We start from the raw sequence: 19,373 nt of genomic DNA on the forward strand, positions 1-19,373 counted from the left end.
AGACTATATACTGCTGCATTCACACAATGTCGCCAGACAAAAACAGGAAAATTAATCATTTAGACTTATAGGTTTTTAATGAAATTAACCAAGGAATGTTTTGTTGCCTTCACATTACCAAGTGGTTTTTTTGCATTTAGTTTTTTTTCAATTTACAACACTAACCACATGTTTATAAATGCTACCGTAATCTTGGAATCCTTGAACCTTCATTAAGAATGCAGTAAAGTTGTATTGGATCGTCATTTTGTAGGAGCCAGGGTCGAGCAATATGATGTACAGGCGGCTTGCTTCTCAGTGGCCATTTTACCTATAAGAACTGAGGACAGGAGATGATTTACAGGAGCTATGAAAGTACAATATTAAAGAAGATGTTTAGAGTATTTCCTATTTTTTACAACCAGTATCCCAATGGGATTAGGTTCAGACCCTGCATGTAAACACATGCTCTCTTTAAATAACTGCACCGCTTGCCTCAACACGTTCTGGTTACTAAGATACCTTCTATACAATAGAGGCATTTCTTGAGTCATTGTCATGTTGGCAACTGTTACAAGTGAACCTATCTAAGCATACAGAAAAAGTCATTTAGAAAAGATGAACTTCTGCTTTTATATAATGTGCTTTTGTACATGTTACTTAATCGAAAATGTAGCATGTTATCACGCTAGTTTGAAATGATTTGTTAAAGTGTGAATAGATTTGAATCCTAGTTACATAAAGTACAGTAGAGAGAGAGCGACATGCGTTGAGACCAAAAATACAGCAACTCAACAGTAACTGAGCCTACTACAGTATTAAAATACAGTTGGCTTGTCCACTTCAATCCTTCAAAAGCCATTCATACTGAGCCGGTCATTTATAAGTGCGATGATAAATTAGCCTCGGAGCACATGTCAAGGGATAGAGTGTATGCAGGGTGTGTGAGGTATTCTTAGCTCTGATGACAGTGCAGGCCGCCAAATCCATTCACATCTCTAAATGGCGTCCTGGCCCAAGACAAGGCCACTTGTTCCTGCCAAGGTATTAGCTTCTGCTTTACTCTGCTTATTCCTATCAAGTATGCTCCACCTTACTACAAACTGTAAGTGATATTGAACACTTTGCAAATAGCCATCCTGAATCATTCAAATTCAAGCATAAGAACTCTGCTTTATGGACAGAAAAAGGAGAGTTGGGATTGAAAAACGCCCACATGCAGACAAAAGAACAAACTTACAGTGGGTCAAGAGGTATTAAGGCAAAAATGCTGAAAGTTCAAATGATAGTACCCGAAATTATATATTTTTTTTTTGTAAAAACAACTTTAGGAGAGCTACATGCATAAGAGTGTGATGATGCCTGGGGCAGCTGCTGTTTGTCCTCAATACATGCTGTTAAAAGATTTAGGAATGATCTGCCTCTCTTTGAACATGACAGGCATCATCATCAATTTAAGCAGAGAATGTCCTACTTTAGGGAACATTATGAAAGAAGTTTAATATGTGAAAGCATATGTTCTGGCTGTGAGAGTGTAATTACACAACATCTGTCATCAAAGGCCTGAGTCTCAGATATGGCTCTTTCAAGGGATTCAGGGGCACGGAGCCTCATGGGTGACATGTTGTTTGATGTTTATCTAGTCAACAACAAGCTGCTATCTGTCCACCGCTGGTATGGGTCCACTTCAACCGTTCTAGCCAACATCAGTTCAGGATTCTTCTCTCTCAGGAGCTGTTTGTTAGCAGTTGTCGTCCTCCAGGATGTCGGGGTGCTCCTCCCAGAACTGCTCCCCTATAACGTCGCAGTGATGGGCCTGCACCCGCCTCCTGCTGCGGGTCACCGCCACCTCCTTCTCCTCTGCGTTTGGCAGCTTCATGCATTTGGTGACCGTTTCATCTCGCTGGACACAAAGAATGAAGAGTATATGAGCAGTGCAATTTAAAGGGAACTTAAAGGAATAGTTTAACATTTTGGGAAGCATCAATATAATGTCTGTCTAAAGACTCAGCCAGATTCCAGACATCAGGAAGTCAGCGCACTCTGCCAGGAAGTACTCCAGCATTTAAACCCCTACTGAACCACATGTTTTTGTATTGGATAAAATACCAAGACTTATAAGTAAGCTGAATTGATAATAGACTATAATCTTTATCTTTATCTTATACCATTTTGTACAATAATTATAATGAAACAAATTAAAACTTACAGCTGATTAATAACGGTATCTAACTTGAGTTTTTATTATATCAAAAACCTGTTGAAATGCTACTGTTATTTTTACTGTCCCCAAAAAGCGCGTCGGCAGCCTCCAGGAATGCTTCTTTCACAACTTCGCCGTCTTTGAAAGACTCGGGCCCGGCACCACAAGGGGGCAAAAGGGGGCATTGCCCCCTAAGTTGTCTTATTTGCCCCCTCACTTTGAGCATCATTCATCCATCCATCGAAAAGTTAAATAAATGTCACAATTATTAAATAACTTTAAATAATTATTTCCCCCAACACACGTTACTATGTTTAGATCAGATATGTGGGCAGGCAGTCAAGCAAAGTGTAAACAAGCCTCAACCCCAAGTGAGCTTGTAGTCTTAATTAATGTTAGCATGTGTGCTTGGCTGTAAACACAGTCGGATGGGGGACCAAAACGTCCCCGTTTTCCGGGCAAAGTCCCCGTTTTCGGAATGTACGTTAAAAAACATAGAGCAAGGTGAAATAAAATGTTACATGTCAGTAAAAACAGATTAACAGTGTTGTGCCTGTTTGTAGCGTTAGCGTATTTCTTTTTCTAATACTTCTTCAAATAAGACAACTACAGATAGCACCACACATGACGCTTACCTGTTATTATTTAGGACTGCCTGCGGATCAGGTTTTTGCCAAAGCGAGCCCTTTTACTATAATAATAATATGTTAAACTTATTATATAAACCGTAGTTGGTACAATGAGCGACATCTAGTGACGGATTTTTAATCTGTGTCTGTCCATTTGGTGTAGTATTTGATCCAATATTACATTTGGTTTTATATATTAGTCACTTTCTTATGGAATGCCAGGTTTTAGGTCTTGGTTTGAACATTCAATCCTGAAAATAAAAAATCAACCAGATTCATTTTTCTTTAATCCTGACATGACTAGAGTAGATAGTAGGGGTGTAACGGTTCACAAACATTTCGGTTCGGTACGTACCTCGGTTTTTTGGTCACGGTTCGGTTCGGTACAGCAGAATTTTTTTTCACAAAATAAAACATACATATATATATATTTTTTTATTATTATTAAACTGTAAATAATGTATTCACTCAAATAAATACAAAATATAATAAAATAAACATTAAGGTGCAGCATTTCGATGAACTGAAATAATCTGTATTTGAACTTTACTGTACAAGTACTCACAAAACATAAACTATTAGTTTTGGGTTTTTAATTATTATTAAACTGTGAATATTCACTCAAATAAATACAAAATATAATACAATAAACATTAAGGTGCAGCATTTCGATGAACTGAAATAATCTGTATTTGAACTTTACTGTACTAGCACCTAAGCAGCCAGCTTGACATAATGACTTGCTTGTCATTTCATGTTGTTTAAAGAAAAATGAACTTTTCCACATTGCTTGCCGAAAGGGCAGATCTGCTGGCACTAGCAATGTCTCCTGCTGTGGAGAAAACCCTCTCTAGGGACAGAGGTAGCAGATACAGCCAGGTAGCGCTTTGCTAACATGGCAACATAAGGATATTTGGCGTTTGTAATAGCTTTGGCTCGGTCTGAACTTTTTGCGAGTGGTGGAGGCTAAATGCTAGCGGGAGTTGGGTTTGCACTTCAGTCTTTTTTCTTTTGGTACCGGTTATATTCACGTTCGGGTGATGCCTTTTCAAGAGTGTGCAAGTTTGATGTATTGCCAGCTGCGTAACTAACAGCTTTGGTTTGGTCCACCTGTCTTTGTCCGTTATCCTTGTTCGTAACTGCGAAACCAAAATGTTCCCAAACCGGAGACTTCAATGATGCTGGAGGATTTTCGAGCTCAACTTTATCTGCGTTCGCCATTAATTTTCGACAGTTCCTCAAATTACTGACTACATTTGAACGCATCCCTCTGACCAGCTCTCATAGCATGCCCTCTCATCCAATGAAATGACTTGCTCGCTCTATGACGCGATGAGCCCAATGTGAGGAAATTACTCTGAATGCTGCGACGCAGCACCTGAGATTACTTCCAAGAAGTTGTTCACGTTCTCAATTGTTTACGTTTAACGTTATATTCGTTCGGTACACTTCGGTACACTTCGGTACACACGTGTACCGAACCGAAGGGCTCTGTAATTATACCATAACCTTTTCTCCTCTATCCCTTAACTCGTCTTCCTATACAGATTTACTTACTTACTATCTACTAGGGGTGTAACGGTACACGTACCCGTACCGAAATTATTCGGTACGGGTACGTGTACCGTTACACCCCTAGTAGATAGTACAACGGTACACGTACCCGTACCGAAATTATTCGGTACGGGTACGTGTACCGTTACACCCCTAGTAGATAGTAAGTAAGTAAATCTGTATAGGAAGACGAGTTAAGGGATAGAGGAGAAAAGGTTATGGTATAATTACAGAGCCTGTCCATTTATAAATTGAGGAAATCAATGTTAGTCTGTGACTAACAAAGTTAAAGATCAGAGGAAAAGAACAGAACGAGAGGGGTCAATCCGGAATACAAATAAAGAAGCAAAGAGATTGTAGAGCAGTGAGAATGAAAAAAACTTGGTGTGTCAATTCATTACATTGCCAGTATTTTTCGTTGTTGTGAAAAAAAATCGCCCCCTCGGATTTTTGAACAGCCCCCTCAGTCATTTTATCCTGGAGCCGGGCCTGGAAAGACTTCATGTGTTTCGCAAGAACGTGACTGACACGATAAGATGCTATGGTAGCAGCCTTGCTCTTGTTGTTGGGCCTGGTGAAAATGGACTGCTGTGCATTTAGCTGTCCTTTCAGGCCCCTCCCCTTTTGGGAGCGTAGGGCAGAATCAGGAGGGAATTCCGTCTCGTAGCGTTTGTGCACTGTTTTGAAATGCCGCTCCTAAATTACCCTTCTTCGATAAAGCCACGCTCGCATTGCAGATGAGAGAGATGGACTTTGAATTAGAATAGATACAAAAATAATCATCCTCCCACTCGGAGTGAGAATTATATATTTTGGGCTTTTTTGCTTCTGCCATAATTGCGGTCTTCTGTGTGTGCGGACTGTCACTCCTGTTGATACGGACAACGTCAGCGAAATAGTGCCCACTGCTTTGTTTCATATCTGTGGTATCAAACTTCTTGGACAAAAATAAATAAATAAAATTGCTGTATATTGAAAAACTATCCATTGAAAAATATCAAGAACTATTTTAAAATGTGTACTGTTGAGACATTTCTGACATTGGTTTGTTAATGATTTTATTTGTTTTTCTGGTAATTACTGACCCACAATGCAATGCCACGTTCAGGTAATGCTTGTGTATACAGCACGTGGAATTCTGTATAATTCACAATAATATTAGCCACCTTTTGTAACCGGCTATATTTATTCTAAACCTGCCTGGAATTAATTCATTTAGTTTCCTTTTATTTCACTTTGGTATGAAGTGGTATAATAAAACGTGGAAGTTGTTTGAGATGTGTATGTTTTCCTACATAGGGAAAATTATGTTATTTTAAGAGGTAAACTACATTATTTGCATTTGGCAATTTAGTGCAAGCAGGGACTTGTTGAAAAGTGAAGCTGAGAATTAAACCCTAACAGGGAAGTTTTGTAAGTGGCACCTGAAAGCAATTGTACCACATGACTATGTGGCAACTGTGACCACATAATAGGCAACCAAAATATTTGTATGTCCGGGAAAAAACAATTAGTAAGTAAACATGCACAGAAGGCAATTCTGCTTCCCAAATATAAATAGTAAATGTAAATGACATTTCAACCAAACCTGCAAACAAGTGCACACAACTATTCCTGACTCAATCTTTTCTGCTGTGTTTTGTCTGAGGCAGTTATCAGCAGATACCTCACACACAGTAGTCATGTTGGGAAATGTTCGGCTATCACTGACTAAAGCAGAAATAGATGAGGTGTGAGGTGGAAGTGGCTGAGGTGAGATATTAAAAGCCCTTTGTCACACAAACCAAAGATATCAAAATGAGTAGGAGTTACCCCAGTAAATTACTCTGTCATTTTTGCAACATGAAACCATTTTCAGCAGCTCACCTTTTCCCAGATGAGAGTGGTGCCTTTTTTGAGGACGGCAGGTTCAGTGTTGTAGTTGATATTAAACTCAGAGAACAGGATCTCATTTTTGTCTGCAGCTAGTGTTCCCTGGGGGGAGAAACAACAAAGTTCAATTTATATTACAAAACGTTATTTATGCAGGACAAAAATCAGCTGATTTGTCAGGCCTCACTGGAATCTTATCATCCACACCTCCCACAACTGGTTCTATTTTTGCTTTGTTTTGTTTTTTTAGTAGTAACCAGAAACATGGCGGTTTGATGGGTTGTGAATGACTCATTCATCCAGAATAAACACTTTCCACAACCCGTCAGCTGTCATCACTTTGTGTGAGTTACAGACCACCAGAGAATAAAGTGACTTCCAGAGAACAGCTGTTTCAGTCAGAGGCATGTGTTCATCTCCAACCAGAATAAACCAGCAGTAAATAAGGTGGTCACCATGTGAATACATGTGAAAAATCGGCCAATGAACAGCACACAAAAGCTACACAAGCAAGGATCATATCTTCTTTGTAAAAACCCATTAATAAAGTAATATAAAATAAAGTTTACAGAAGAACTTTCAAACAGAAAATAGTTCATACAGAGACATTTTTGTCAAAATATTCACACAATAACTATACTTCTCATAATCAATTTATCCTATGATATTTATATTTTTCATTAATTGTCTCCATTTTGACAGACAAGGTGAGAAATATTCAGTTATTGAATATCAGACTCTAAAATAATGTTTTCAACTTGATCAATTTGTTTTTGTTTGTATCATCGAATGTCATTCAATTTAGAATGATGTGAAACAGATAACAAAATTGTCAAACTTAATCATTCATAATAGCTGAACCAGAAAATGTTTAGCCTGTTTATTAGTTAAAGGCCGTATTCTTTAACTTTAATTTAATAATTTCCTGTTTATTGACTAATCAGCAAATTATTTCACCAACAATACATACAAAAATGTCCTCATAAGGCTGTCTTGGAAATGGCTTGCAATTAAAAGCACAGTCCACACAGTAAATGTTGTGCACATTCAGAAAAGTAGAACCAAAATTGAGACAGTGTAATTTCTTAGTTAATGTTAACTCTAAATGTGCAGGTGTTTTCTCCTTATTATTGTTTTTCATATTTTGAAGGTTTTGCTGTTCATATAAAGTTATTAATACAAATGTAAAAGGAAAAAACCTTTGATATATTATACAAAACAGCATATTTGTAAAAAGACAGCAAATATTCCTAAACACACAAACATATTTTTGTTCATTTATGATTTTGTGACACTCTCACCTTTAAGCGTTCCTCTGCCTGGGCTGTGGTGAGTCCTCCCTTTTGTACCAAAGTCCAAAACACTGTGTTGTACAAATTATTCACATGACCTGAAAGACAGAACACACACAGTCTGGTATCCTCATTGGTTTAACACAAGAAAATCAGTGACTTTGTAAAACAGTTATGGCACAGTGTGCACTTACAATCTGCTTGCCTCCAGCTGAGGTAGTCTTTGAGGTTGCGGTTGCTAGGATACAGGACCACACGTCCATCAAAGCTGGGGGGGTACAAGAGGGGCAGGTCCTCCCCAAAAAACTCCTTCCAGTAAAACACATATGAGGATGATAACTGGGAGGCCACATGTGTCATAAGCTTACTGCAGGAAGAGAAAGATGGAGGAATGAAGTCAGAGAGAGGAAAGCATGTGGGGAAATCAGATACATTCACAGTGCTGCACAACTGTACCTGGCTCTCCTCTTAAACCAGGTTGAAGTCCTCTTGAAAACAAAGCTGAACTCATCACTTTGACCATAAGCGATGACAATATCCTCTAACTCTTCCATGACGGAGCGTGCACTCCGGCTCATCAGGCCCAAAGCCCTGTTGTCGTTGGGCTTTGCAAATTTGTGCTGCTCTGTAAACCTGAAACAAAAAAGAAGAAACTCAAAACAAGAGAAGGATCCATCATGCTATTTATGTCTTCACAGAGATGACAGAACGTTTGACTTGAAGAGGAAACTCACTTGTGAAAGTTGCGACCATCCAATCTCACAACAATGTAGCAATTCCGTAGACAAGTGTCATCTGTTTCAAAGTTGCGGACGTACTCAAACTTGCTCTTGGCCATGTTGCTGGAAGTCGTAAAAAGACAGGCCGAGGGTTTGACAACACAATACCTGGCACGTCCACCAAATATGCAGGCCTTTCCAAACAGCATTGAGGGGTTCCTGAAAAGCAAAATCAAATATGAAGCTGACACAATTACAGCATGAATGGAGTGCATTTTACACTCCACAAATTGTCACTTCTATGGGTGGGTGTATCATTGTCCAAATATCTGCATCATTTCTGCTGTTGTGTTTGCAGTGATGCCCTTTTTATAAAAAAAAAGTCACATTTGTCAATTTGTAATTGAATAATAGTCTTGTGTTGAGTTACAACCATTGAATAGTAAAAGTCAAAAAATGCATTATTGTTGTCAAATGGTTATGATGTTATTGAAATATATTCCAAAGTTAGCAATTCAAAATGCATTCACCTCATACATGTAGACATGTCTCTCCTATGAACATAGTTTCGGTTTAACCTTTACACAAATTATTTTTATTATTTCAATATAAAAAGCTATCCACCTAATTATAGAATAATTATTAAAGAGACATGTTCGTTTGTCTTGCTATAACATTATTTATTACTTACACTTGGAGGTGATGTGTTGTTAGCCAACGTACAGTGACCAGTAGGTTAGTTACTTAAACCCGTTGTCTTCATGCGTTAATATCTATATATTCCGTTAGTTACACAAACACCAATATTTGATTTATTAGGATAAACATTAATACAATAAACTGATATCTACATTTATCCTGAGAGTAAGTTCGCTAACACACGCTGGTTTGTGTACAGTCCGTCAACGAATGATGTCGTAGTGGAGCCGGAGACAGTACACACTAAGGTTCCGGAGCACACATACATAAACAAATAATTCATTAATCACAAATATCATATTGCTCTCAGACACTTCTTGTTCACACTATCAACGAACATCGTCAATTACCAATTTGTTATGTTGATACTGCATAAATAATCAAAGCAGATTTACAAGCTACCAAAACATAACCTGTATTTTGGCGCCATCGTGTGGTTAGGTGAGGGGAAGGGCAACCAAAGATCGTGTATAAGGGGTTACAGAAATACGTATTGCGGAACTCGTAGTCCAGACGTACTGTTTTCTGAGGGTTGAATTATTTATTTAATGATTGTTTTATGATTTGAAATAGGTAATCACTATCTGAATATCACAGGAAAAAATTGTAACACCACACAAAAATAAGGCTTCCGTGATTGAAATTCGCCACCACTCTTGAAATAGGTGCAGAGTGAGAGCTCATCCTCAACCTACGTCAGTCACTTTCCCAGGGTTCTTTGCTGCACTGTGTGTGTGCGCCCATCTGCGTTTCAAACATGGAGGAGAGGGAAAGAAAAATGGTAAAGTCACACAGCAAAGAATCGGTCACTGCAACCTGTTCGAGTACACCATCAGCTCCGGAGCGTTGCGGTAAAGCTGCGTGCAGTGGCGCAGATAAAACAGATGTCTGCTCGGATAACTTCGATCCTCTCTTGGCCTTGTACTCTCCCACTGTGTCTCTTCCTTTTCCAAATATAAAAAGCTTTAACAATGTGGCGGCTTACGAGAGCTTTCTAAAGGGCGGCCGGGGTAGAGCCAAGCCGGAGAATGTGGAGAAGAAGCGGCAGAAGGCCATGAAAGGGGTGGCGGACCCGGAGCGCATCGAGAGGCTGAAGAAGCTCATGGTGAACAACCCGGTGACTCCGGAGGGGGAGAGCAGCGCACCGCGGAGAAGGAGGCACAAGCCGGTGAAAAATGTCCTCACAAGGATGCCCTGTAGGTTCAATAAGACCTTCTATTACATCACTGCATACATTGAGACTTTTTGGGAGTTCCTTATTCAATGTCAACAAGTGGGATGCTATCATGTTGACTTTTAGGATAGGCCCGCTTGCCATCACTTAGAAGTTGCAACAACTCCACATACATGCCGCTAAAAACCTTTCAAACATAAGCTTTATATAAGTTGTTACTCCATAGTATTTTCATTTATAGAAGGAGATTGTCCTGCTCTTCATATGGATAAACATTCATTTCAAACTTTTTGTACTTTTCTCACAGTCCTGTAGTGTTTAACTGACTTGTAAATTACTACCATGAACTTAGAATAATAATAATATACATAGGAACACAATACCATTTTTGTTTTTATAAGGGCTGCAGCAAACGTTTAATATTATATAATTTATATATTTACGATTCGCCTTTTTTTTTGTACACATGTAAATGGATAAATATGACAAACCAATGTCAACTCGCCATTACCACTTTTCAGAGCCAAGATAATTGCTATTTTTTCCATTAAACATTCAAAATTCAAAGATATTTGTTATATAATGCTAATAATCTGAATACATATATTGAACTTTATATCTCAGAAACTGAAACCATACAATATTTGTACATCAACCAATTGAAAAGTGAAAAATCCAGTAGAACCCAGCATTGTTGGCCTTTTTTGCAGAAGCTTGTTGTGATACCTTCTAACTGTTTGTGTTACTCCTTTGTCATGTGTGTTCAGTGTGTAAAGGCAGTCCATTGGGGGAGCTGTACCGATGCGTGGAGGAGAAGATCAGGGTCAGAGTTCACATCAGGACCTTCAAGGGGCTGAGGGGAGTCTGCTCGGGCTTTGTTGTGGCCTTCGACAAGTTCTGGAACATGGTGAGCGCCAGGCTTGGAATTTCGTCATTTTAGGGGCAAGGCCATTTGGCCTTCCCGTTCACATTTTTTTTAAGGGCACAAAGGCCACATGACAGGGCACAAAGGCCACATGACAGGGCACAAAGGCTGGTCAATCAACATGACTGAAAAGTGTAGCACTAACGTCAACACCAGTCGTTTTACAAACGGCTGAATAGCAATAGTGTTTCTTAAACGTATACGTTAAGTTCAGCCATAAACCACATAAGTCAGTCAGGGGTAGACAGTAAGGGTAAAATTGTATTGTCACTGGCCCCACCATTGTAACCACTGGCCCGGAGCATTCGTCCACCAAAAAAAATCGACTAATAATGAAGAAAATTAACACCTTTGTTGCAATAATTTATGCACCAACTACATTACTACTTGTACTACAACATTTTAATCATCAGTTCTTCCTCATTTCCCTCAATTGTTCATATTTGGTTTATTAAAATAATGATATTGTGGTCATTGTTAAAAAATTTCTGCTATTATTATGAGTATTATTATTTGTATAATGCACTTTCTGCCTTCCTGTCATTAGGAGTTAGCCATGTAATGGCTATATGTAATTGATTTGATTAAAACCTTCATTATCCTAAACTGGTGGGACATTTCGCCAATACCTTTATATTGTCTACTCTTCACTTACTTGTCAGCATAGGTCGGCATTGATGTAAAGAGCCGACAGAAGACCTTGTTTATACTGGCATCATATTGAGAGGTGCAGTGACGCGTCCTGAAACCAGGAAGTAAGCTGCTGGTTCCCTCCACAAAAAGCAATGGGATTTCTCCACAGGGTTTTGGCAAATAGCTGGAAATAAGGTCTGTGGAAAACAAACCTGCTTGATAAATGCACGTTTTGTTCAGCCGGATAATCTCCACATGTCTACCTTACTTTTATAATTTTCGAATCATAAATCTAATCGATAGAATATAAAAGGGTTTTAGGACGTGGCACTGCAGCCAACTCCCTGTCACTCCTTTAACTCCTCCGGTGACTTTCTTTTATTAGAAGATTGTTTTTTGCCCGGCGCTTGGCCGGTTACCGCTCGTATTAAAAACATTTTTGGCGAATGGTTAGGTGGCGCGATAGTCTGTAGTGAAGAAGGAGCGCCCTCCCGCTCACGGGAGCCTGCTCGCGCTGTGCTCCGCAGCAAACAGCTGTTTGCGGCGGAGCACATCGAGAGCAGCAAACAGCTGTTTGCTTTTCCCCCCAACAACGACAACCGACTCACGAAACGCTATGTTGTAGCGTTGATAAACGAAACAATTTAACTAAATTGCTAGTCAAAATACCAATACCACAGGACATTTTTTTTTACTTTTGACAGGGGCACAAAGGCCACTTTGGCCGTGAATTGCATTTTTTTTAACAGGGCATCACGGCCAAAGTGCGGGGCAACGACGGCCATGGCCGTCGTGGCCGTCGTGAAATTCCCACCCTGGTGAGCGCTCATTCATTATTAACAGCTGCCATATGCTGAACAAATAATCCACATCTTACTTGAAACCATGAAGTTTGTGTCTTTTTATACTGAATGTTTACTATCTGTTTTTATCCTCTTTGTCAGGCCATGGTGGATGTCGATGAGACGTACCGAGAGCCTCTGCTTGGAGAGGCATTTTACCATGAGAAGGCCCTCACCATTTCCCGGGTAGGCATTATTCTTCAATCTGACAGAAATATATTTACACTCTGTAATAGTAAAAGCTACAATCAGTTATGTTTGTTTTAATAAAGAAGTCAGTGATAAAGAATTGTAACTGCAAGCTGACTTTAATGTCAGTAGATTTACGATGTCGTTTTTTTTCAAATGCCCCGAGTTTCCTTTGACTGCTTTGAGAACTAGCAGCAATTAGAAATGTGATGCATTTTGTCATGTGCCATTATATTGAAAGCACTATAATTGTTCAAAATAGAGTGCCTTAGCTTGTTGTAATTTTTGCATTTAAATGTATCCGTATCCAAAAAGCCCCTAAAATAAAACTGATTTTAAGTCCAGGAGGTGCTCCTCCCAAACTCTAATTTATTTATGTGACAAACATCTGTGTGCAGCTCTTTGAGAAGCTGAGGCTCCAGGAGAGTCCAGGAGATGATGAGCCAGCAAAGAAGCACGGAGCCCAGGACACAGCCAGCAAGCATCAGCCTGCAAACCCAAAAAGTGCTCCAAAACCCCCGTCTGCTGCTCAGCCTAGCAGCCGGAGACAGGACAGCAGGACGGAGTCCAAACTGTCAACCGCTGTTAGAATCAGAACGGATAAACACAAAGTCTCGCCGAAGGCCCAGGGGCCAGAGGTCTGCCAGAAGAAAGTCTCCCAGAAGTATGGCAAGGTGCACACACGCCACATCAACCAGCTCTTCATCAGGGGGGAGAGCGTCCTCCTGGTCAACCCCCAGCCGCTCTGATTATTCAGTTTGATGTAACCCCTGGATACAAAGACTACAACCACAATCAATTAAAGTTTTATTTTACGCTGCACATCTGTAATGATGGGTGTGAAAGATGAACTGCCAGAGATGTAATTAGATTCTGAGGAATCAAAAGAGGACGTTTGTTATATCATATTGATATGGAGCTGGTTCTCTGCCCACCAGAGAAGTGATTTTGATTTTGAGGAATAAAATATTCTTAGTTCTAATTATAGTCTTTTTCCTTTTGTCTGACAGTCACTAAAGGAAATGTATTTGACACCGTTATGCCACAGCATAAACAGCGGTGTTATGGTTATTACCCAGCAGGTGGCAGCATAAACACATTAGTGCCATCTGTGAGGCCATTGTCATCGGAAAGAGCTTGTCCCTTTATGTTGCTTTTCCCGTTAGTTTGAACAGGAATGACAGTGCAGTCTCAGCGGACTTCATAAATGCATTATGAATAATTTAGTTTGTGAAGCTAGAGATTGCAGATGGCACTCAAAAGCTGTCATTTGTCTTGACGTCTCAGATTGCTTTTACTCTTTAATGGGCACATTACCCATAAAAGCACAATTTACTGCATCTTGTGGAAGTTGTAAAGATGTCGCGTTTTTTCTTATTTTTAAATGGCAGAGGTTACTTTTGGATGATGAGTTGCCCCGCATGATTGCATGTTGCTGTATTTCTAGGTTTGCCTTATTCTAGATTTTTCTAATTTGACTGCAGAGTTTAATTGACCTTCTTTCTATATATTTGTATGCCCTAAATAGGAAAAATGGTATGAGCAGTTGAGCTGTTTTAATCTATATGCTGTTACTTTTCATATGTGTATATATATTATTAGTGTAGCCCATTTAACAGTCTTCCTCTCCAGAGAGTGAAAACGGGGTCAATTGTTTAATGCAAGCTGTGTTTTAGTCGTGTTTGTCACACTAGTGTGTTGATGAAATATGAGTAGGGCACTGTGGTGAAGAGATGAGCCACAATTAGACTCCACAATCTTCTCTTGAGTGTATTATATCACCAGAGTAATCAGGCCATCCATCCCATAGGGCAAACTGTAAATATCAGTTGATATATATTGGGTATTGAAGGACACAAAGTATACATTCTTTAAGTATAACACCAACTTCCTTTATAGAATCTTTCATAGAATGCTACTAAGCTTAAATTAAGCAAGGGTTGAGATTTTAAAAAACATGTTTTGCCTTTAAACACAATGATCATCCTCCTTACTCTGAACATTAAAGTGCCCCTATTATGGTTTTGGGGTTTTTCCTCCCCTGTAGTGTGTGTGTATATATATATATGAACAAATATATATACAAAAAGAATATATATATATATATGTTTGCAAAGGCTAAAATCCCAAGTTTCTCTCCTACACACTCCTCCATTGGACTCCTTTGTTTACTTCAATAACATAGTGACATTACTAACACATCTATTGGCTAACGCTCCAACATATTGTAGGTGATAGGCTAAGGGGCGGGACATTTCTACGCGGTTGACCAATCACACATGACATAGCCAGCTAACCAATCAGAGCAGACTGGGCTCTGTTTTAAGACAGAGGGTGAAAAGAGGTGCTGCAGCACAGGCAGTGTGAGAAAAATAAAGAGCTTTTTGAACATTAAATCATGTAATTTCAACATGTCACAGCAGAGGCACAACCATAGACTGTATATATACACATATGAACCTGCAAATTAGCACAAGGCCCCTTTAAGTCTTAGAAGTATTTTTTGTTCTTTTGTTATAACCTATGGATTTTGTATCCAGCATGCTTACATTTCAGCAGATTTGCTTGTATTAGCTGGTTTTGCTAACATTGCCCGCCCCTTGAACACTCTACTGACAGGCATCCCAGCTGATAAGAAATCACAGACACGTAAAGTACAGTGGTCCTCTGAGTGTCAAACAGCATTTTATGCATTAAAGACTGCACTGACGCAAGCACCTCTTTTGGCATATGCAGACTATTCCTTGCCATTTATAGTCTACACAGATGCCAGCAACCAAGGCTTAGGAGCAGTTCTGTCCCAAGTGCAAGAGGGGCAAGAGCGAGTGATAGCCTATATGCCAGCCGCAGCCTACACCCTACTGAACGGAACGATGCCAACTACAGCTCATTCAAGCTTGAACTGTTGGCCCTGAAGTGGGCAGTGACAGAGAAATTCAAGGACTACCTAACTGGGGCGCAAATCACTGTTTTTACTTACAATAACCCTGTTGCTCACAGTAGCGTGGCGTGGGAAAAAAATTAGAGGAAGCCAATACGTCCTTTCTTTTGGGTCGGGGTTGTGGTGGTCAATGCAATAACGTAACCAGATGAGTGATTACAGCACCCGGTATCATTTTACACACATTTGTATCATACAGATGCAGGACTTACACACACCTGTTATCTAACCCAGGGGTTCCCAACCCCCGAGGTGTTACTGCCGGGCCGCGAAATAGCTGTGAGTTTATCGTAATATTTGCAGAATTATAAATATATAAATAATTTTTTTTAAAGTGTTTAATGTTCGCACCTATAACAGTCATATTATTTCATCCAGTAGCCTAGTTAATCTTTCACCAGATAACCGTTGAAAATGGCTTTTATGATGTTCCGAGGGATTTGGCGGCTCAGCCTGGTCTCAGCCTCTTGTGCGCACGAGGCGGTGGTGAAGTCGATAGGGACTTGGCTTGGCAACTGGAAGGTCACTAGTTCAAGTCCCGGCAAGACCAAGTGCTACCGAGGTGTCCCTGAGCAAGGCACCGTTCCCCACACTGCTCCCCGGGAGCCGTTCAAAATGGCAGCCCACTGCTCCTAACACTAGGATGGGTCAAATGCAGAGAAACAATTTCCCCATGGGGATTAATAAAGTATATCAAATCAAATCAAAAATCAAAAAAAGTTACCGGTGCGCCAAGTAGGAAGAGGAGCGTACAGGAGACAACCGTTTAATTGCAGACTGTTATGTTTATGTGGGGAAATGGCAGTGCATACATTATTTGAGATATATTTCAAACTCAGACTTCATTTAAGGACATGTCGGGTGTAGAGCTATAGCCTATGTTTATTTTATTAGCTTTTCTTTTTAATGACTGCATTTTAAATGCCATTTTCTTAATGTCTTTCATTTTTTTGTAAAGCACTTTGAATTGCCTTGTGTTGAAAAGTGCTATATAAATAAACTTGCCTTGCCTTTGTTTAAGCACTGGATTGGCAAAACAGGAGAGTAAACCAGTCTGCCTTGATCCATGAATTCATGTCCGGGACTCTCACGGATCTGCTGCCCGCAGCTGTTTTATAGAAGGAAAACCTCCTTCACTAATGCCCCTTTCACACCAGCGCTTTTTCAGCTCCGGCTCGGAGCTGGAGCCTGAAAAGCGCCGGTTTTTCCTGTTCACACCGCAGCCGGCTCTTAGCTCCGGAATCGGGTTCACTTCCAGCTCCAAAAAATTGTCGGTCCAGAGGCAAGAGCTTCGGAGCTAAGAGGTGGCGTAGCTTACGTCTCTCTTACGTCGAGGCGTGCAGGAAACTAAACCCACCTCCCCTGAACATGGGTCGACTGTTATGCCTGCCTACAAGCAGTAGTGCTTATAAACACACTTTATAAAGTCAGGCAACACTAACCAGGCTTCGTGTGATTCTGTTTATTTGTACCTTACTTTGACCATCCGTTCACTGTTATCGATCATTGTGGAGAGAGGCAGACGTGTTGTTTTGTATTATTGCAGCTATCGGATGCAAGTAGTCAGTTTAGCTTCGGTTGCTATGCTAACATCACCCGTTTTATACCAGAGAAACTTTCATAACAGCGTTGTGATACCAAACAGCGTCAATTCAGACTGACACACATTCACTTAGGCTAAGGGGAACTGGGGATATGCATCAGCTGCTTGTGTGAGTCGGACAGTGAATACTTTAGAGCGGCCGCTGCAGTGTGAGCTAACCGGGAGCTAACGGGAGAATAAACTCCCGTGGAAGAGCAGCCAATACTGCAGCGGTCGGTAAATGCTGCAGAAACACATTAATAAACAATGAACCACGGCACTCTGGAGCAAAGTATAAGGTTGGAGAAGTCGTTATTCAATTTATTCTGGCTTCGTGTGATTAAAAGCAACACGATCATCGACCCGACGCAGTTCCCCGTTGTTGTTGTTGTTGTTGTTGTTGTTGTGAGTGCCGTAATGGCTGCGGTTGGGGAGCAAATCAGCGATGTAAACGGTGACGTCATGACGCAGCAGGGGCAGCTCTGGGGCGCCAGTGGGCGGTGTGAACAGAGCGGGAGCTGAAAAGGGAAACCGGAGCTGAATCAGAAAAGCTCCCGCTCGGAGCTAGAAAGGGAAAAGCGCTGGTGTGAAAGCCGCATCTATGAATTGGCTGCAGCATCAGGAGGCAGCGGGACGGGTAACTCCGCCTCTGAGAAGTGCAGCACCAGCGCGCCGAGAGCTGTGCCTTTTTACGCACCGCCTTCGCTGTGTTTACCTTCATCAGAACAGCGAGTGACTGCAGGCTGCTTCGTGTTAACCATACCTCTACACCGATAAAAACGATATTACTTAGATTATGTGTTTTACTTCTACAATAAATTACTATATTAGTGCTTTAACTCAAAATGTCTCCTTTTATTTAATGTGTTACTTGCATTTTGCATGTAATTTTGTATCATCATTGTGTTAAGTACATTTTAACCATAGAACCAAGTAAATATTACCTAAAGTATTGTGTTGATTGTAAAACGGTTAAAAGCTAATAAAGTTTACCTTGGCAACTTAAGTGAAGGTGGGTTACGCCCTATGACGTCAGAGTAGTTGCACACGGTACAGAGATTCAGGAGAAGATGACAATTTACTGAGTGGAAGATGGCATGGATGGACCCTCCGCTAATGTGTTGAATAATCATGGATTTGGAGTCATGTGAGTATATTTATGCGCTTGGTTATCTGGTTACATTCATGTTATCTTGTCAGCTGAATGCAGATATTAAAAACGTACATTAAGCTGACTGACTAGTAGTGATGGCAAAATGAAGCTTTGAATGAAGCATCGAACCACTTGGACAATTGTGTCGGAAATAGGTTCATTTCTCGAAGCTTCAGTTACAGCGACCTATCCTGGCGAAGTGCAAGGATGCAGTGGGTTTAAAGGGGAAAGGAAACACCATTACAGCTATAATATTCCGGTAGTTTATTCATTTTACAATGGATATTGATCGTAATATTTATTGTATATGATATCACTCGCCAAAAGAAAATTATTTATCCGCCGGCTGGGTGGGGAATTCCGGGACCAGGCCGCTGCCATTAGGGGAGTCCCAAATGGTGACGTCACTGTGTGGGTCCTCGCTCCGGGTATCCATACCGGAAGTCAACACAACGTGGCAGATATGGCAGCGATGGAGGAATATAGAATATAGAACCCCATGGGCGGACTTCTTATCCCACAGGCACATAGATCCCCACGGGCTGACTAAGTTTCATACACCACAGACACATTGAGCCCCATGGGCTGACTTCATATGCCACAGACACAGAGCTCCACGGGCTGACTTCATACATGTATACCACAGACACAGAGCTCCATGGGCTGACTTCATAGTACCACAGACAGAGCTCCACAGGCTTTCTTCCTATACCACAGACACAAAGCCCCACGGGCTGACTTCATATATACGACATATTTTTCCCCTGATAAATTAATAAGGTCACACTGTGTCAGTAAATACATGTGTGAGCTAGTAATCTGGTAGTGCTGCAATATTTACCTCTCTCTCGGCAGCTGAAGCAGCTCGTTTGGTGGCTCGAACTTCACGTTTGTTGACACTGGTGTCATTGTCTTGCGCGGCCGACGTGCTGGGACGGTCGGTGTTCCCGACTGCATACGATGAGAAATTGAATATTGTGGGAACAG

The 19,373-nt window shown here is 40.6% G+C and overlaps 2 protein-coding genes across 3 annotated transcripts; one reads left to right on the top strand and one right to left on the bottom strand.

The window, feature by feature from the left end:
• Positions 1-1,123: 1,123 nt before the first annotated feature.
• On the bottom strand, positions 1,124-9,150 carry thg1l (tRNA-histidine guanylyltransferase 1-like). Of its 2 annotated transcripts, XM_034092831.1 has the most exons (7): positions 8,940-9,150; positions 8,264-8,467; positions 7,986-8,162; positions 7,724-7,896; positions 7,539-7,627; positions 6,232-6,339; positions 1,124-1,882 (listed from the first exon to the last, which is right to left on the bottom strand). In XM_034092831.1, the coding sequence occupies exons 2-7, from the start codon at positions 8,455-8,457 to the stop codon at positions 1,721-1,723; spliced, it is 903 nt and encodes a 300-aa protein (XP_033948722.1). In that variant the 5' UTR covers positions 8,458-8,467; positions 8,940-9,150; the 3' UTR covers positions 1,124-1,720. The 2 variants fall into 2 exon arrangements, with proteins under 2 accessions (XP_033948722.1, XP_033948723.1); XM_034092832.2 differs by lacking the exons at positions 8,264-8,467; positions 8,940-9,150 and having other exon boundaries at positions 7,724-7,797; positions 7,976-8,143.
• Positions 9,151-9,650: 500 nt separating this feature from the next.
• lsm11 (LSM11, U7 small nuclear RNA associated) lies at positions 9,651-14,729 on the top strand. Its single transcript, XM_034092914.2, has 4 exons — positions 9,651-10,143; positions 10,889-11,028; positions 12,624-12,707; positions 13,109-14,729. Exons 1-4 carry the CDS (start codon positions 9,705-9,707, stop codon positions 13,457-13,459), a joined length of 1,014 nt encoding a protein of 337 aa, XP_033948805.1. The 5' UTR covers positions 9,651-9,704; the 3' UTR covers positions 13,460-14,729.
• The last annotated feature ends 4,644 nt before the right edge of the window (positions 14,730-19,373 follow it).

This window comes from Pseudochaenichthys georgianus, chromosome 10 (genome assembly GCF_902827115.2).
Source record: "Pseudochaenichthys georgianus chromosome 10, fPseGeo1.2, whole genome shotgun sequence".
Classification (NCBI taxonomy): Eukaryota; Metazoa; Chordata; class Actinopteri; order Perciformes; family Channichthyidae; genus Pseudochaenichthys; species Pseudochaenichthys georgianus.